This window comes from Nelumbo nucifera, chromosome 2 (assembly GCF_055504915.1).
Source record: "Nelumbo nucifera cultivar China Antique chromosome 2, China Antique-T2T, whole genome shotgun sequence".
Lineage (NCBI taxonomy): Eukaryota > Viridiplantae > Streptophyta > Magnoliopsida > Proteales > Nelumbonaceae > Nelumbo > Nelumbo nucifera.
In genome coordinates, this window is record NC_142650.1 from 68,786,904 (window position 1) to 68,806,219 (window position 19,316).

Here is a 19,316-nt window from a genome sequence, read left to right on the forward strand (position 1 = left end):
TACTCTCCTCCGCTGTCGGTGTGTAGACAACGAATTCTTTTGCCAACTTCTGCTACCGCTACTTTCCTGAACTCATTAAACTTTGAGAGAGTTTCAGATTTTTGTTTCATGAAGTAAACCCACACATACCTTGAGAAATCATCAACAAAGGTCACCATGTACTTCATCCCACCATTAGAGGCTTGCTTGATGGGTCCAAACACATCAGAGTGTATTAACTCTAATGGTTCATTTGCTTTAAATTTTGACTCTTCATATGGCAACTGATGCGCTTTACCATATTGGCACCCTGCGCAGACTGTGTCTGCATTTACTTCAAGTTGGGGAAGACCTTTCAGCATTGATCTCTTCATCATCACATTTAGCTTGGAGTAGTTAATGTGACCTAACCGCATGTGCCATAAGTCAGTCGTCTCATTTTTTCTTGTCTTGTCTACATATGCAGTTTCTGCAGACATCACATAGATTGATTTTAATCTTCGCCCCTTCATCACTGGCTCTTTTATAACCTCAAGGTCACGATAAACCTTGACATCTTGCGGACCAAATAGAACAAAATGGCCAAAAGATGTTAGTTGTGATACTGAAAGCAGATTTTTCTTCATACTTGGAACATGATAAACATTTTGAAGCTGCACCTTATTAGCACTATTTTGGGGAGAAACTGTTATATTACCGATGTGAGCTATTGGCAACTTTGAGTTATTGGCTGTCACCACAACTCAGCTTCCCTTGTACTCTGACAACTTCTACAACTTTTCTTTATCACCTGTCATATGATTTGAGCATCCCGAGTCGATGATCCAATCTTTCTCATAGTCAATATGTTCAGAAATAGTTGCTGTAAGAGCTAACTCCTCCTCTTCTGCTGCAAATAATGCCTCAGCATCCCACTCTTCTTCGCTTTTGGAGGTAGCCGTGTTACTCTCCACCGGCTTTTTCTTTGACCAACAAGCTTTCGCCATGTGACCATTCTTCTTGCAATTGTAGCATTTTCCTTCAAATTTTCTGCCATTGCCATGATTCTTTGAAGCTCCCCCTATACAAGCACTTCCTTCGCCTTGATGACTTCTTGCCTTGTCATCATTCTTCTTAGACCCTCCAAATGTATGCTGCTTGGAGTTCCTCCTGCTTTTATTAACATAGAGTGCTTCCTCCTCACCCTTTAGCGAGATTCCTCCCATTTGCTTAGCTAGTGCTTCTTGTCCAGCAAGCAAATTTTCGAACTCAACAAGTGATGGCTGATTTTGCCATCCCTGTACTGCATCAACAAAGCCCCTGTATTCGGGTCTCAAACCATGGATAATTATTCTTTTTATCCTGGTTTCGCCGATTGGAGCTTTCGGATCCAACTCGGAAATTTCACGGCATAGTGACTTCACCTTGTGAAAATACTGAGCAATCGACATGTCGCATTGTGCTAACGACAAAAGTTCGCTCTCTAAAAGGTGAAGCCTTGTGTCGTTCTTCTTTGAGAACAGCATGGCAAGCGTATCCCAAGCTTCTTTGGGAGTTTTGGCATCCCAGATATGTTCTAGCACATCTTTTTCGACCGTGGTCTTTAAAGCGAACATTGCCTTACCCGCTTTTATCTTCCACTTCCGCAATGTACCATTTGCATCCTCTGCTTCCGGTTGCGTAACTTCGTTTCCGTTGACAACCTCCCACAAATCTTGGCATTGCATGTAAGACATCATACATGTAGACCAAGTATTGTAGTTCTCATTGTTGAGCTTTTTTATTCTGCCAATGACTTGAAGATCGCTCATCTTGTCAAGAGAAAAGGCTTACCAAATATGATGTCCATGACCAACCTGGCTCTGATACCAGATTGATGAAATTGATGAAATACAACAAAGAACAATAACTAGAGACACTCACAAAGAATCTTACGAACAGAGAAGAAGGCACAAATTAAACAACAACCAAGCTATTTTTCTATTTGAAAACTGGACACTACAACTGATGAACTTGTTTGCCTTATATAGGCATACATGAGGATCAACTAATTAAAACATTTTAATTCCACTAATATTTAATTTGGTAACTGACTTAACAGTTACTAATTCACTAACACAAATTCGGTAACCGACTACTAATACAAAATTCGGTAACTGATTAACAATTACTAATCTTCTAATAAAATTGGTAACCGACTAATAATTATTAATCTACTAATAAAATTTGTAACCGACTAATAATTACTAATCCATTGACGTGCTGGTGTTGTATTTTATCAATTTGAACCACATTCTCTCTAATATAAATTGGGCGTAATATCATTTTACTTTCCATGACTCCTTAAAAAACACATTCCTCTTACTTTGATTTTATTTGAAACAAAGTGGGCTTTATCATTTTACTTTCAATTTTGCTATTCCCAAACAAACAAAAAAAAAGTAAAACCTAAGACAAAAGAAACCAGAACTTGTACTTAACCTATTTGCACTACCATACATGATTTATATTGCATAGTTAATAATTAAGTGTTCATACATGATTTTATATCTCCAAAATTGTGACTTCTAACTTATTTTCTATATTTTTCTTATAGGTTGACATTGTAAAGGAGGATACTTCACACGTGTTGATGGAGACAAATTTGAACAAATTTTACATGTCAAGTTTTTTTGTTGAATTTCATGTATTTAAGAACCTTGAATTTGTAATAGATTTTAAACAGATTAATGTATTAAAGCACATTGAGATATAATTAAACTTTTATTATATAATCTTTTAATGAAATTTTACATTCAAGTTCAATCTTATATTATGAATGAAATTAATTGTGCTTGTATTTGATATAGGAAAAAAGGCTTCAAAAAAATAATGGACAAATTTCAGGATCTAGCTATAAACCAAATCGTATTTATAGGTTTATTTTTAGCTACAATCAACTTAAACCATAGTTATAGGTTTATTTTTTTTGCTACGGACAATTAAAAACCATAGCTATAGATTGATGTTCTTTTGCTACTAACTATTTAAACCATAGCTACAAGTTTCTTCTTTTTGTTACGGGTAACCTAAACTTGTAGCCATAGATTCATATTTTTAGCTATGGATCTCAAGACTCTAGCTATAAATCCAAATTATGTAACTACGGACATTTCAAAGTCGTAACTACAAAGTGACATTTAGCTACAATTTTTTTACAACTATAGCTACAAAGTTAAATTTATAGCTACAAATAACTTGAAAACCGTAGCTAAGAATGCATATATAATTATTACATTAGGGTTTAGCCACGGGCATAAACCGTAGTTATAGGTTAGTTTTAGCTATAGACCTATAACTACGATTTTTTGCATTTATAGATATGGTATAGGTCTGTTTTCTTTGAGTGCTAGTTGTTTTTATTCCTAATAAGAGACTCGTAATGCATATCTTTCCCATACTAAATTCTCTTTGATATGCAATCATCATCATTATCATCACTATTAACATATTGAGGCATTTTTTCTTCTTCTTCCTCATTATCATCCCTTCTAGGCCTCAATGTTCTTTCTAACATTATTTTTGTTTCTTTGTTATTCTTTGAGATGTTCTTTTATTGCTTTGGAAATTTCTTTTGTTATTCTTTTAGATAGGTTATACCATCACCTTTCATAATTTGCCCACAAAAATTTCATTTAATATGGAGTCTATTATTATTTAGGGTAAATTATAAGGACCCCCTGTACTATGGGGTTAGTGACAAAGACCCCCTACACTTTTTTTTTTGCAACAAAGCCCCCTGAACTTTAACCGTTAGATAAAGACCCCCCTCCACTAGCGTTCCATCAGTTAACTTCGAAAAAGATTCTCATTTAACTATTTAAAGTTTTTAAATACCTAAAATACCCTTCTCTGATTTACTATGAAAATCACTTTCTCTGTTTTTCTCCTCCCATTCTCCACAGATCTACTTCCTTACTTGCTCTGCTTTTTTCCTCCCATTTTCCACAAACGAAGCAGATCTACTTCCTCTCCATCTCTCCTTATTTTTCCATCCTTCTCCTGAGGAAGCAAGTCTCAATCATCTCCCCAACCCGCCCCTACTCCACCCATGCCCCACAAGAGAGATTGTGTGTTAGTGTTATTTAGAGTGAAGTAGCGAATAAAGGGTGTAGCGGAGCTGAGGGTTTGATAGTTGAACTTATGGTTTTTCCTCTTTTTAGTTCATTGGCATAGTGTTGTTGACAAACTAGCATATAGACATCAGCCCCTCCAATCAGTTCTATTTTTGTCTCCTGTCTTCCTTAAGGTGAAGAAGGCACGCTTGCCACAGAGCTCACATCGAGCAATTAGCTTAGTTACAGAATCAGCAAGAGGAATAATGTCAAGCACAAAGCCAAAACTCTCTTCTCAAGTAGTCACCATCCAAGGCTTCCAAGCCTGTAACAATTACAGTCTTCCCATGCATCATGATGAGCTGCCTTGCTAACGCAACAACCCGGGCTTGGGGCGCCGCCGCAATCCGCATCGGTCCGCTCCCCGAGCCGAGTGGCGGATCGGCTTTCACCATTCCACATCCGACTGGGGAGCATCGCCGGCCTCCATCCGCTTCCCTCCCAACAATTTCAAGTAGAAATCATACAAGTCTTCAAAAAATTGAGCTTCACCAATTCCTGTAACAATCAGTTTGTCATAAACATCAATTCCAATTTTTTGTTTGAATGATGATAGATTCAGCAAAGTCCAACATGGCAATTTCTTCCCATCATGTGTTACAATACAATCTAACCAATATCTTGTATCATTGTTCAATTTTATTATTGGCATACTTCTACCATTGTTGCTCTCAGTTTGGATTCAATGAAGGAGAGCGGTGGTTTTCCTGGCAAACATCGGATCCATGCACAATGGCGTGTATCTCACCGAAAGGTGATGGGGATGCGTCAATTCAAGAACTAGAAACATGGATGAAACTCGAAATTTGTGAAGCAAAAGAAGGAAATAGGTGTTTAAGGTAAAGAGAGTCAGAGTTTTGGAAGGACAACGATTTGCAAAGAAGGGATTCAAAGAACCTCGGGCAAAGAAGGAAACGTTGAAACTGATAAGTCGACAATCGGCCACGAAGGTTGTAATGACGCCAAACAAGTTTGACAATAACTTCACCTTTCAATCCCACTCTCAATGCCAACATCAAGCCATACGTGAACATGTTCACAGCAAGCTAGATTGCATTCTTTCAATCATTCAATCATGCAATGGAAAAGCTTAGTGTTCTACTAGATGCAAGGGGCGAATCCGCTGCAAATGTTTAACAAATTCAAAACTTCATTTGGTTGGTTAATTATGGTTCTCACCAAAGAAAATAAGATTTTTTTTCCGTATTTTTGGGTCATTTAGGCTATGTTTGTTTGGGGTGGAAAATTGAACCAGGATAAACGTTACACCTTGGTTCGATTTTACATGTGTTTGGTAAACATGTAATTTTACACTGAAAATCGGTGTAATATATACATGGAAATTATCGATGTAAAGAAAACCGCTCTTTCTTCTTCTCTTTCTTCTCCTTCTCTCTCTCTCTCTCTTCTTCTTCCCCCCTTTTTTTCTCTTTCCGTCACCACGGCTGCAACCAATTGCAGTGGTAGATCTGAACCCACCTCGGAAGGGAGAGCTGGAGAGGACCCATAATAGGGGAATACCTTTCATAATCGGTAGCTTCTCTTTGTGCTTCCTCAGGGTGTGGCTACTCTCTATATAACCATAATAATCTGAGCAGTGAGCTCAACACATTTGCTTGTAGAGCAACAAACCGATGGCTTTCCATTACCAGACGCTCTTCTTCCTGTATTATCTGATCGGCCTTTCAGCCCTGCAAGGATTGAATGCTGCCGTAGAATATCAAGCCTTTAACTACGCTTTCTGGAACCACTGGTGGAACCTGGTTTGACACCCAGATCGGCGTCGAGTACAGTAGAGAGAGACTGAAATCTTCCTTAGAATTCATTTGGCAAACCTTCTGGCAAACAAGCGAAGTTGAGAGGAAGAGTGTGCAAAGCGTCAGCATGTTCGTGGAGACAATGGCCGACGGGATGAACGCGGTGTGCCAGCGTATGCGATAAATAACGAAATCCACATGAATGCCACCTACGTTGAGGTTTACAACAGCGACGTAAATAGGGAGATTACTGGAATTTTGTACCATGAGGTAATGCACGTCAGGTAGTGGGATGGAAACGGCCAGCCCGGAGCTAAGGCTTTGATCGAAGGGATTGCAGACTTCATAAGGTTGAAGGCCAGCTATGCACGATCTTCCCCTGCTTCCCTCCTCCTCTGTAGATCGTCTGCTCCTCCTCTGCACCATTTCATGGAATTTACACCTTGATGACTAAACAAGGTAGGTGTATACTTTCAAAATCAACCGGTTTTAATTTCCACCGATCAAATCGGTTCATTTTTTCCATGGTGTAAAATTTGAATTTACACCTCAAACAAATGCAGCCTTAGGTTTTAAGGGAGAATGGCTAGAAAAAGAAAATAGAGAAAGTTTAGTGGGGTATTTTGGTAATTTAACGTCTTCAGTCATTTCTCGCAACACAAAAGTTCAAGGGGTCTTTATCGCAAATTAAAGTATAGGGGGGTCTTTGTCAGTAATTCTATAATACAAGGGGGTCTTTGTAATTTACCCTATTATTTACTTTGATACCACTTCATCTAATATTTAGTTCTTCCCTTTTAATTAGTGTCATACGAGAGATTCAAAAAATGAAATTCTAAATATCCAAGAGATGAAGAGACCAAGACTTTCAAGTGATTTGATTAATTTAACTACCATAATTCATAAGTCAACTATAAATATAAATTAGAAATAAATTTACAATCATATTTATTTAACATAAATTGTCATATTCATTCATAAACATTTCAAAATCATAATTCAAAATTATCATATTCATATTCAAATGTGATAAATAATAACAAACTATCATATTCATTCCTAGTCATAATTTACAAATTATCACATTTATAAACTATTATAATTCATTAATACTTCAAAACCATAATTCATTCACAACTCACAAGAACAAAAGTGGGTAAGTCTTTTGGCATTGAAATGGTTATTTAAAAATATTTTTATAGTAAATACATATTTTAAAATTAATTGTTGACATAAAATTGTATTGGATTTATGGGTATATCTATTTCCATTTTTTAATTAAATAGAAATTATAAAATTATACAATTGTATGATTCTTATGATCATATCATAGAATATATTAATTTCTTTTTTATGTAATTTTTATATCTAATTTTCAAATTTTCAATAAAAAACCCTATGCTTAATTATAATTCTTAACTTTTAACTTTTAAGGGATGGGAAAAGTCTAATTGTATAATATATGTATCATATCCAACATTCCAATCATAAAGTAGGCATTATCAATGGCACAACATCTAAGTGAAAATATAAGTAATTATTATTTATTATTTAAATAATTACTATCTATTTTTAATTCTAAAAATTATAAAATAAAACAATAATATTTGAGGAAGAAATTTCAAATGATTTAGGGATATGATAGTTGATCCATATATCTACAATATATTCAATCCTCATGGGTAGATGATAAAAAATATAATTAATTATTATTTATTGTATTTAATTCCAAACATTATAAAATAATAAAAAAATAATATTTAAGGAAGAAATTTCAAATGATCTATGTATATGATAGATCGGCTATATATTTGCAATATATTCAATCCTTATGGGTATATCATTATATAATTAATTATTATTAATTTTTTAATTCCAAATATTATAAAATAATAAGAAAAATAATAATTGAAGAAGAAATATCAAATGATCTATGGATATTGTAGATCATCCATAGATGTATAATATATTCAATCTTTATGGGTATATCACAAGAATATAATTAATTAATATATTTTTTATTCTAAAAATAATAAAATAATAACAAAATACTAATTGAGGAACAAATTTCAAATGATCTATCAATATGATGGATCATCCATAGATCTACAATATATTCAATCCTTATGGGTATGTCATAAAAGTGTATTTAATTATTATTTATTTTTAATTCCAAAAATTATAAAATAATCAAAAAATATTTGAGGAAGAATCAAATGGTCTGTGGATTTGATATATCATCCATAGAACTATAATATATTCAATATTTATGAACAAATCATTAGAAAATGTAAATAATTAATATTTATTATTTAATTTCGAAAATTTCAAAAAATATATTATACAAGAAATTTCAAATGTTATATGGATATGATAGATCATCCATAGATTTCTAACATATGAAGTCCTTACATGTAAATAAAAAAAGAGACATTTTCCAATTTTCTTTTTTTTATTTTATATTTTTCCAATTTTCTTCATAAAAAATTCATAGATCTACTCGTATTACCGAAAAAAGTGTGATTTTTAACATGAGAAATGTAGATCAACTAAGATTAAAATATTTCCAAGTATTAAAACAAGAGAGAAACAACAAATCATAACCCGGACTGGGCCAGGCCCAAGCCCAACCTATAGCCCTTATTACATGTGCCAAGCTCAGCTCAACCCGGACCATGATCACCCCTACTTTAAACCTTGCTAGGTAACTCACCCCACATCCCCACCTAAGACATTTTTATATTAGATTTCAAACATCAAAAACCCCCATAAATACATTCTTCATATTTCTCCCATTCTATCAAAGCTAACAACAGAACAAGAAATGTTCAAAGGTTCAAGACAAAACTAGGGGGAGGTTTCATTATTTGTTGAAAACCTCATTCCGCGTTTGGGGGGGTGGGGGAGGTTGATTTTACCCAGAAGGAAAACCTTAGTATGTTTGGTTTGGCAGAAAATAAGACAGAAAGTTGAGATAAATTCTTAGGAATTTGCTAAGAGCTTTCCCTCAACTTTCTGTTGTTTTTCTGTGAAAGCAAACGCGACCTTTATAATCCCTCTTCGGAGTTTACCAAACCGAAACCGAATCCTACCCCGGGATTCAGCCCTACTCCCACCGCGTTGTGGTCGACCCGACCCAAATACGCTCCTCATTCCAATCCTATCACACGGAAATCCATCCCAAGAGGAAACTCCCTGCCCTTGAGGCCTTGATGAAGGCTTTTCCTCGAACGCAAAATCTCCTCTCTTCGTGACTTTCGTCTCAGCAGAGAAAAATAAACAAAGCTCCTCGGCAATAATTCTCCGTTGCTGTTTCTCTCCGGCGACCAGGAACGGAAGATCTTCTCCTCTGCCAAGCACAAATAAGAAGAAACCGATCGGTGGTTATCTGCAATGGCCGGAGCAGCAGCGCAGAATACCCAATTCACCCAGCAATTCCTAAGCAGCGTCCTCTCCCAGCGAGGTCCATCGGCTTTGCCCTACACCGAAGACGTCAAATGGCTAATCCGACAACAACTCCTCTCCCTCGTCAACACCTACCCCAGCCTCCAGCCCAAGACGGCCACCTTCACTCATAACGACGGCCGAACTGTAAATCTCCTCCAAGCCGAAGGCACCATCCCCATGTTCTATCAGGAGGTCATGTACAACATCCCTGTCGTCATCTGGCTCATGGAGTCTTACCCTCGCCAGCCCCCCTGCGCGTACGTCGCTCCAACTCGGGACATGATCATCAAGCGCCCCCACCCCCATGTTAATCCCTCCGGTCTCGTCTCCCTCCCTTATCTCCAGAATTGGATCTACCCAAGTTCCAATCTCGTCGATTTGGTCCGAAATCTCAGTCTTACCTTCGGTCGCGACCCCCCTCTTTATACCCGCCAAAGACCAGCGCCACCTCCGGCAAACCCTATCTGTACCCCTCCTGACAATTCTTCTGTGATCTCGGCGTCTTCGTCGGCCTCAGCTCGTCCTGGGATTCCGCCCAGGGTTTACTCTTCATTGTCTCCCTACGGTGGGAGGCTCCCGCCATCGCCTCAGCACCATCGGCATCATACGGAAGACCCATCGGAGGTTTTCCGGAGAAATGCAATTGACAAGCTTTTGAGTAACTTACATGCCGATATCGATGGGTTGAGGAAGAATAGAGAGACCGAGATGGATGGGCTTTTTAGTGCCCAGGCGGTTTTGCGGCAGAGGGAGGATCAGCTTTCCAAAGGGTTGAGGGAGATGCAGGATGAGAAGGAAGGTTTAGAGCAGCAATTGCAGATGGTTCTGATGAATTCGGATATTTTGGAGGCATGGTTGAGGGAGAACGAGTCGAAGACGGCGAACATAGGGAAAGTGGATATAGATGATGTTTTTGAGCCTATTGATGCTCTGTCGAAGCAGATGCTCGAATGCAGTGCATCAGATTTGTCTATAGAGGATGCCATTTATTCATTGGATAAAGCGGTTCAGGAAGGGTCAATTCCCTTTGACCAGTACCTAAGGAGCATCAGGTCGCTATCGCGTGAGCAGTTCTTCTACCGTGCTACTTCTTCAAAGCTTAGGGCTACACAGATGCAGACTCAAGTTTCTAACATGGCAGCTCGCTTGTCGCAGTATGTCAATTGTTGACAATTCATTGGTATCTTATGGTTCCCTAATTTACTGTTATACGGATATCCTGGAGATTATGTTTCTTTAATGCTTAGTTAGTTGTGATATTTTTGTATTTCTTTCTCCTTGTATAAGTCATGGCTTTTGGATTTTTCTTCTTGTATTTGTATTGTGAGGAAATTACTAGTTGCTATTGAACAATTTATAACTACAGAATAGGTGATATATGGCAATGAATTCTTTTTTGTCGAATTCATCTATAGTGATTTCTTTATCTGATTACAATTTCAATGCTAATTTTGTTTGAAGATACTGTAGTTAACCAGATATAGGATTTATATTTTTCTTTGGATGTCACCCTGATTATCAGTATTCGGAATCTGGGATTGATGTTTAAGATGACTTCATATTTGTAGCATCAAATTAAGGGCATTTAACCAGTTTGATTACATCCTAGATTATGTACTCTCTGCACCACCTACACCAATGAAACCAACTTTAATACATATTTTAAGTAGCATACAGGTGGTTGCCATCTCTGTCATAGTATTTGTAGTGTTGAGTAACTGTCCAAGAAAATATAACTTAATTATACCCTAGTTAGATAGACAACTTATTATGGTGGACATGTACATCATCATCATCTAAGCCTCATACCAACTATATGGGGTCACCTTCATATATACAAGTACTGCAAAATTTTATCAATTTCCTTAGTTGTCAATAGATGTAGCCCTGGAGAGAGTGAAGTGTAGGAAATGATTTATGGACCTGATTCCATGTAGGTAAGATAAAATGATAATGAAACTGGTTGAATGATATTGAATTTCAAATTACTCAGTTCGAACATCATACAGTTCTTGTAGTAGACTATATGAGAACACTCTCTATATGAGGAGAAAGATTTTCTCTTACAATTTGGATCCTTTGTCGTACATTATTTGTGAATATAGTATATCAACTGATGCCCTTGAGCTACCTGACTTTGACAGTTTTGAAATAGTTTTAACAACTCAACTAAGCCCTATCCTAACTATTTGGAGTCAGATACATGAATATTGTTCCTCTGTCAAGTTATCAGGCTTTCCTCATTAATATGGCTGACTTGGTTTTCAGCCTTCTCCTTGTCTATACGAGACACTCAGCTTGTGCTAAATAACTCCATAGTGGTCCAATCAATAGACAATTGGACTAGAACAATTGTGAAGAGGTTCATTTCATCTTTAGGAAAAAAACAATTTGAGAATTGCATTGGAACAGTTGTGGGGGAAAAATTAGAACAGTTTTGCAGGAGAAGAGTTTTACCTTGATGACAGTTTCCAGGTTTGTCAAAATAGTGAGGGTGACCCGGGTAAGGATTTAAAAAGGGTTTGAAGAGTTATGGTGAAGACTGTGGAGACTCTAGGAGAAGAGGTTAAAGTACCATTCTAACAAGAAGACAAAAAGGATAAAAAAATCTCATTTGATTCGTGTAACCAAGGTTTTCTCGCACTTGAAAGACGATCTACATGTGGCAGGCCCATAAAAGAAGTTTAAGAGGGCGTATGAGAGGAAGGATGTGAAGGACAAGATCTATTGTCATAGGGTTGGAAGAAAAAACTTGAAACCTGATCAAATTCAAAAAATTGCAGGGCTGTCAATGGATCGGATTTGGATTTAATCCAAGGATCACACTTGGTAAATCCATTTTCTTATTGGATCCGATTGGATCTATACTAACGATTGGATTTGTTAAGAATCCAGTCCAATTCAAATGTTAATATTTGTTGTTTTGCTGCAAAACCTACTTGAAATTAAGGTTTGAGGAGTTCAATTGAAGAAAGAACCCATTGCAATCCCAGGGCTCCATCATTAAATTGCTTTATTGTTGCAGTATGGAAGAATCATTTCAAAAGCAAGAACATCATAGAGCCATATTTGACTGATGAAAAAACCCACCACTTGCAGATTCAGGTACCATTTCTACTTTGATTCCATTTCATGTTTAAAATCTGGGATTGAATATCCAATTTCTCATAGCTTAGGTTTTTACCAAACTGCTGTATGGTAGGTTTGAGTTTAATTTGTTTAGCTTTTAAAGCAAATTCATAGCTCATCTTTATTATGCTCTCTTAATAGCTCTACCTATATGTTGTTTTGATATGTTTATGTATTGTTACTATTTTTCTTTAATTTTTTTTGAACATTTATGGAATGGAGATGAAGGTATTTATGCATAAAATTGAGTTCTTAACGATTGCATCTTTATATTTATTGGGTAATAATTTTGTTATTGAGGAAGAACTTTGGATTAAGACATGGAAGTGAGGTTGCATTTGGTTAGAAGTGCTAATTCCTTGGCTGATTCTTTAGCCAAACAACGGGTGGGGAGAGATCAACATTTTTGGGCACAGTTGTAATCCAAAATAAAGAGTTTATGGGAGAGAGATAAGAGGGTTTATCTCTCTATGACTGTATTCTCAATTTCTACTCACTTTCTCCATTAATGAAATTCACAGTTACTGTCTTAAAAAAGAAAAAGAACTTTGGGTTAGGAAATTATTTCTTGTATTTGTTTTTCTGCAACTTTAGAGGGTCCATAAGTATTGAATTTTTGGGATAAAATGAGAATGGATCTGATTATTGATGCTTAACTGTTTTTTTTTTTTTTTTTTTGCAAATAAGAAATATATAATCATAGTAAAGTTGTTGGACTTTTCTATTTTTGACCAGTTATCTCATTGTAGAAATGGCAATACAGAAGTAAATTATGCTTCTACCACTGCATTTTATTTCTTCTCCATAGATTCTGGTTAGCCCCTTTTCTATTCATAATAATAAAAGATTAAAGAAATAGAACTATGCAGAGGGAAAGGTAGTCTCTATTGGGAAGGTGGGCAAATAAAAAAAGTAACAAATTTCAATGGAAACCAATCTCCAGTCAGTGAGCAATTTCCTAAAACCTGCTTTTGGCAAGAGATAACATGATGCTGGTCAATTTGGGAACCCAAATGATACGATGTTTATGCAGGGTCCAGATGTATTTATCACCTTTCATCTTTTCTCCTCTTGTCAAATGTGAACTGATGGCAGACAGTAAATAATAACTAAATCCTAAGTTCCTTCAGTAAGAAACCTTCTTTATTCCTTGGATTGGTGATCCGCCTAACTGGCTTGTAGATGTTTTATGGTTAGTAGGAATGCAACTCGGGTTGGCCTGAGTTAGCATTTTCATCACTTCAGATTTGGGCCTTCAGGCTGGTGCTCATTCAAATTTTGATTAGCCCTTAAATTGATTAGACTCAGTTTTCTGCTTCACAATGTAGTCTTTACTTAGAAAAAGATGTCTTGCCAGCTTGTTAATAATGTCGATAAGAACTACCAAGGGCCCAATGCTTTGCAGCCATGTTCACTTGTTTAAACTAGAGCATTCATAGGAGTAGGAGCCCTATTTTATCTATTTACATGAGAAGAGGATGCTCAGAAAGTGACAAACCAAAGACAAGTACTGTTACTCTTCAGGAGTTGGGACTAACTTGGTTCTTCCTTTTTCTTTTTGATAAATGACTTGGTTCTTCCTCAAAAGATAAAATGTACTATCTTGAGATCTTACATCACCTGAGGTTGGACAAACTCTGGATATTCTTCTTCTAGTTTCTTGCTTTCTTCCACCTCTTCCTGATTTTCTTCTTTTTTCTTTTCTTTGTTTTTATTTTGTAGTTAAGAAATGATAAGAATTGAAATATGAGAAGGGGATAAAAAGTTGAGACGGGAGGGGGGGTGCTACCAAGGATTTAAATATCGATATGATACGTCCGATACGGGGCATATTGCATCAGTATTGGCCAGAGGGGATATGTGATACGCTACGACTAAACCCGTATCCCCTGAATCGTGCGTATCAGAGCTAGGGCTGTTCACGGGTTGGTTTAATAGGTTTTGTTCAACCAACCTGACCTGGTTGGGTTACTTAAAGAGCAAACCGAAACCAACCTGCCATTAAGCAAAACCGACCCAAACATGAAGGGTCGGTTTGGGTCGGTTTATCGGTTTAATCGGTCGGTTTATCATTGGATTCAATGCGACTTGGTCCTATGCGTTCCAAAACTACAAGTTTCAGTTCAAGTTTGATTTTTGGCCCATTACACACCATGATTAAGGCTGCATTTGCCATTTGGCATTCATAGATACTCATAAGACCAATGGGCTTGTGATGGGCTGAATGATTCAGCTACAGTAACAATAGCAGTCTAGTAAAATCTCTCCCACCATGGCTGCTAAAAAATCTTAAACTTGTAACTAAGTTACCGAACATCATTTCATCCATAAGCTGAACTGAACATCACTAATAAAGCTTAAATCATAGGGATTACCTAATTAGGGACAAACTAGGAAATCAGAAGCTAACTAACTCGGTTCGGTTTGGTTCAGTTTTGGTTTTCACACATGAAAATCGAAATCGAACCGAATTATCAGTTTGTTCCTCTTCACAACCCGAAACCGACCGGTGGTGATGAAAAACTGACCAAATCAGGTTGGGTTGGGCCGGTTTGGTCAGTTTGGCATTGTTTGTGAACAACCCTAATCGGAGCGATACACATTTGTATCGGTCCGTATTGTGTTGTATCAACTAATACACATCGATATGGGACGATACAAATTGATGTATTTCTCGCGTGTTTATTTGTAAAAAATGCGACTGAAATGATTCGAACGCAAATCAACCAGTGTTAATCCACTAGGCCACCTTTCACCTTATGAAAGTAAATGAAATAAAATAATATTTTCTCAATTCTAGTGTCCACATTTAATGCGGACTAATAACATACGTTTGTGTTTAACAATTCCAACAAAATAAAAAAATGATATTCAAAACTAAAGCCAGCTTCCTAGTTTGGACTATGGCTCTTAATAAATGCCTTTCCAAGGTGAACCTCGTGAGCAGGGGATTTCAGATTTCGGACCTGTCTTGCAGCTTATGTGGGTGCAGTGCTGAATCTTCTGATCATTTGTGTATCCACTGCCCGTTTTTTGCTCAGTTGTGGAACCACTTTCTCAACTCCTTGAATGTTTGTTGTGTGATGCCAAGGTCGGTAAAAGAGCTGTTATGTTGCTGGCATATTTTGGGCTTGAGCAAGAAAAAGAAGACTTTATGGAAGATGATTCCAAGTGCTGTAATTTGGTGTATCTGGACCGAGGGGAATAGAAGGGTGTTTAGTAACAAGTTTTTAAGTCTGGAGGACTTAACCCAGAAGTTAGTGGGCAAGCTGATTTCTTGGTTGTTTGTGGTGGCAGATTTTAGAAACTGTAATGTGTCAGATGTATTATTTTCTTTGTCTTGATGGCTTGTGTAATTGTTGAATAGACCAGTCAGCCTGTTCTGGGACTGATCTCAGCCTCTTGTGTGTATTTCATTCTCAATAAATATTACTTTACCTTTTCCAAAAAAAAACTATTATTTATAAACTATAGAATAAATTTCTTAAATCCACATTTTTTTTATAGGAAACGATAACTTTCCTTAGATAATTAAAAAGATTACAGGCTTACCACCCACAAAAAGGATGGAAAAAGAAAATCAAAAACTTACAAACAGGCCCAGAACAAAGCCTCCCTAGTAACTCCTTGCTTAGCTGAAGTGTCAGCCATTCCATTTTCTGACCTTCTTACCCAATTAAAGTGCACCCCAGTCTCCCTTGCTAAGCTAATAATCTTTCTTAGAGGCTGTCTAAGAGACCACACTCCCAGGTTTCCAGTTTGCATCCACCCTATTACCAACTTGGAGTATCCTTCCACTTCTAATTGCTGCATGCCCCATTGTTTTGCCAATTTCAAACCTTGAAGTAAGGCCATTACTTCTGCACTTAATGAGTCTCCCACCCCAATTGGGCCCGAGTAGAGGTTCAAGACTTTTCCTTCCTCGTTTCCAACTCTCGACGGACCTAGATTGCCCAAGGAGCTTCCATCAAAGTTTAGCTTCATCTTGAACTGAGGCGGTGGTACCTAACAATCTTGTACCACAGGGGAGGAAGGCGAGGATATAGCTATAACACTCCAATTTCTAATTAAGTCCGCTGAGGAGAAATCCTTGAAGAGATGATGTACTTTAATCTAAAGAAATTTATACGAATAAAGATAGTAATAATAGAATAATTATTTTAGTACTTAATATTTATAAATTTGAACATGATATGTATCTTAAAATTTTATAAATTATTAATTAATATTTTAGTTTGAATTAAATTAATAATCGAATAATTATTGAATTTGTCAAATCCATTAATCTACGTTTATATCAAACAATGATTTTTTTTTTATCTCAAAATTTATGGAGATAAAAATATTTTAGTAGTTAAAAATTATGAATTTGCATATGATGTGTATCTTAGAAAATTTAATATATTTGATATATTTTAAGTTAATATTATATATTTTTATAAAATTTTAATTGGTATTTTAATTACATTTTATAATAACGTGTTTATTGTTTACAAAAATAAAAATATTGTTAACTAAACATTTGAGAACTAGTTTTTAGTTGACTTTGGGTTAATATTAAAAATTAAAAATAGTAAAATAGAAAATAATTAGCATAATAATTCACATATAATAGTTGCATATGTTTTGTGCCTTGAAATTCAGTAGAAAATAACATAATGATAGCTTTATGCATGTATTAATTTGTAAAGAAAATATATAATATGTTCCAAGATTCTTGATTGATACATGATCAATAAAATTGTATGATTTCTATGCATCCCGCTATAAAATAATTGATATAATAATTCACATATAATAGTTGTATATGTTTTGTGCCTTGAAATTCAATAGAAAATAACATAATAATAACTTTGTGCATGTATTAATTTGTAAAAAATATATATAATATGTTCCATGATTCTTGATTGATAGATTATCAATAAAATTTTATGATTTGTATGCATCCCACTATATTAATTGTAGTATATTTCTTCACATATACCTTTAGAATATACATTTTTTATGCATTTATATATTAATTATGGCTATTTTGATCTTAAAAATAATGTTATTAATACATTTATGGAATTTATATGCATTTTTTGGCATATTCATATTTTTGTCCGTATCTAGCATTTCCAAAGTGTACCCATATCCGTATCCAAGTGGTCCGATACGATACCTGATACCGATACTTTAATCCTTGGGTGCTATACCCCCAACTTGAGTAGCCCCTTCCGTTTTATCAAAAAAAAAAAAAAGAGGTAGGATGAACTGTGGATGAATTGTTAAGTATCGTATATTACCTAGTTTACTTGACACAACTGGTAGAAGATATTTTTCAGAAGAGGAAGAAGAGAGGAAAGAGAAGTATAATCAAGACAGAGAAATTGTGCATGCATCTGTTGCACCATCTCTGCAGAAGATTTTTTTTATTAATATGACATTATAAGTCTACAATGCCGTCATAAACACAAATATGGACATCTGAAAGTGTCAATCCCTAGATTTCCACTTTCTCCTAGTTCATCAATACTGTGAGGAGGGGTGGAAGGGGGAAGCATAATATCAGAGACATTATTTGATGTTCAAAAATGTCCCTAGTTCATCAATACTGTGAAGAATCTCACTGATATTAGGAATATTTGGACTCTGCATACTACTTTGTCTGCAAAAGATCCGGTAACAAAGATGGAGGGGTAACTTAATCGCAAATTTGCATTAACTCCTGACCTTTTGCTCAATCTGAATGTATTATATTGATAAACCCAATGTTATAGCCATTATCTTCCCTTAAAGAATCAAGGGAATGAAATTGATGCTGACTTGAAGGAATTCCATCGGGATTAAATGATAGCACCAAGTCTTGTTGCCACTATAGTAGAGAGGTGACATCTTTTCATTCTTTTGTTTAACTGCTCTTATCATTCATCATGATGCTTAACACTTCATTCATCTTGGCTTGTTTTAAGACTGAAGTCCATCATTTGATGATGTCACTTGTGCTCCCACTATGGGCTGGTACTAACTGTTATTCCTGTGTTATTTTGATCCTTTCATTCTTAGGGTACCCTAGAAAGACTTGCTCCATGCCAAGGTCAAGAGTAGTCTACAAGTGTTACAGGTCACATAAAAAAGGATGCAACCTGATTCCCAGTTTCTCCCAAGGTTTTGTACTCATTATGTAAACATGTATCCTTTAGGCTGTATTTGGTTTGAAAGAAAAGGCAGGGAAAGGTAGGGAAATTTACACTTTTCCCTACCTTTTCTTTCAAACCAAATACAGCCTTGGATAAGCTCATAGAAGAGAAATAAGTAGGATGATTTATCTTTACCACTTGCATAAGATTTTCATATTTGTACTAATTCAAATTCTAGAAATCGGAAAGAATAGGAGGATGATTTTCTTTTCTCCCTAGTGTACAAAATTACAAATATATCATATTGTTGTACTGTTGCATGTTTAAATACTTAAGAAATTATTTTTCTACATAAATTTTTCTTTTAACTGAGAAAAGCAACAGTGTACATTTTTGTCAAAAAAAAAAAACAGAAAATGTAACTGCATGTTCAGTTCTGGTTCTGTGGTTTTGTCCCGATTAACAAATTGCTATAAGAGTGCTATTTGTTGGTTGAGATGGTAATAGGTGATGACTCAACACTAGGTAATAGACATCCATAGTTGAAAGGCAAGCATTATCTGAACACCCTCCCTCCACTCTGGGGTTTCCATCTAATGCAGGTTTACTTTTTTTTTCTGCTGTATTAATCTTTACAGTGAAGACGGTTTTAAGAAGAGAAATGTATATCTTTTAAATACTGTTCTTTTTATGTGAAAAAATTGTCCGTGTGCCATATTTAGTGAGAAAATCCAATTTCTCCCAGTGCT

The 19,316-nt window shown here is 35.9% G+C and overlaps 1 protein-coding gene and 1 pseudogene across 9 annotated transcripts; one reads left to right on the forward strand and one right to left on the reverse strand.

The window, feature by feature from the left end:
* Positions 1 to 4,082: 4,082 nt before the first annotated feature.
* On the reverse strand, positions 4,083 to 6,136 carry LOC104601515 (thymidine kinase a-like; annotated as a pseudogene).
* A 2,821-nt stretch (positions 6,137 to 8,957) lies between these two features.
* Positions 8,958 to 18,923, forward strand: LOC104601457 (protein ELC-like). 9 transcript variants are annotated; one of them, XM_088898479.1, is made up of 3 exons: positions 8,958 to 10,470; positions 12,342 to 12,421; positions 18,494 to 18,923. In XM_088898479.1, the coding sequence occupies exons 1-2, from the start codon at positions 9,263 to 9,265 to the stop codon at positions 12,391 to 12,393; spliced, it is 1,260 nt and encodes a 419-aa protein (XP_088754605.1). In that variant the 5' UTR covers positions 8,958 to 9,262; the 3' UTR covers positions 12,394 to 12,421; positions 18,494 to 18,923. The 9 variants fall into 9 exon arrangements, 5 of the variants coding, with proteins under 5 accessions (XP_088754605.1, XP_088754604.1, XP_088754606.1 ...); XM_088898478.1 differs by lacking the exon at positions 18,494 to 18,923 and adding an exon at positions 15,376 to 15,899; XM_088898480.1 differs by lacking the exon at positions 18,494 to 18,923 and adding an exon at positions 15,423 to 15,899.
* Positions 18,924 to 19,316: the final 393 nt, after the last annotated feature.

Coding starts and splice junctions, on each gene's coding strand:
- LOC104601457 (XM_088898479.1), top strand. CDS start 9,263: ATGGCCGGAGCAGCAGCGCAGAATACCCAATTCACCCAGCAATTCCTA. Junction 10,471..12,341: donor ATGGCAGCTCGCTTGTCGCA/GTATGTCAATTG, acceptor TTATTGTTGCAG/TATGGAAGAATCATTTCAAA.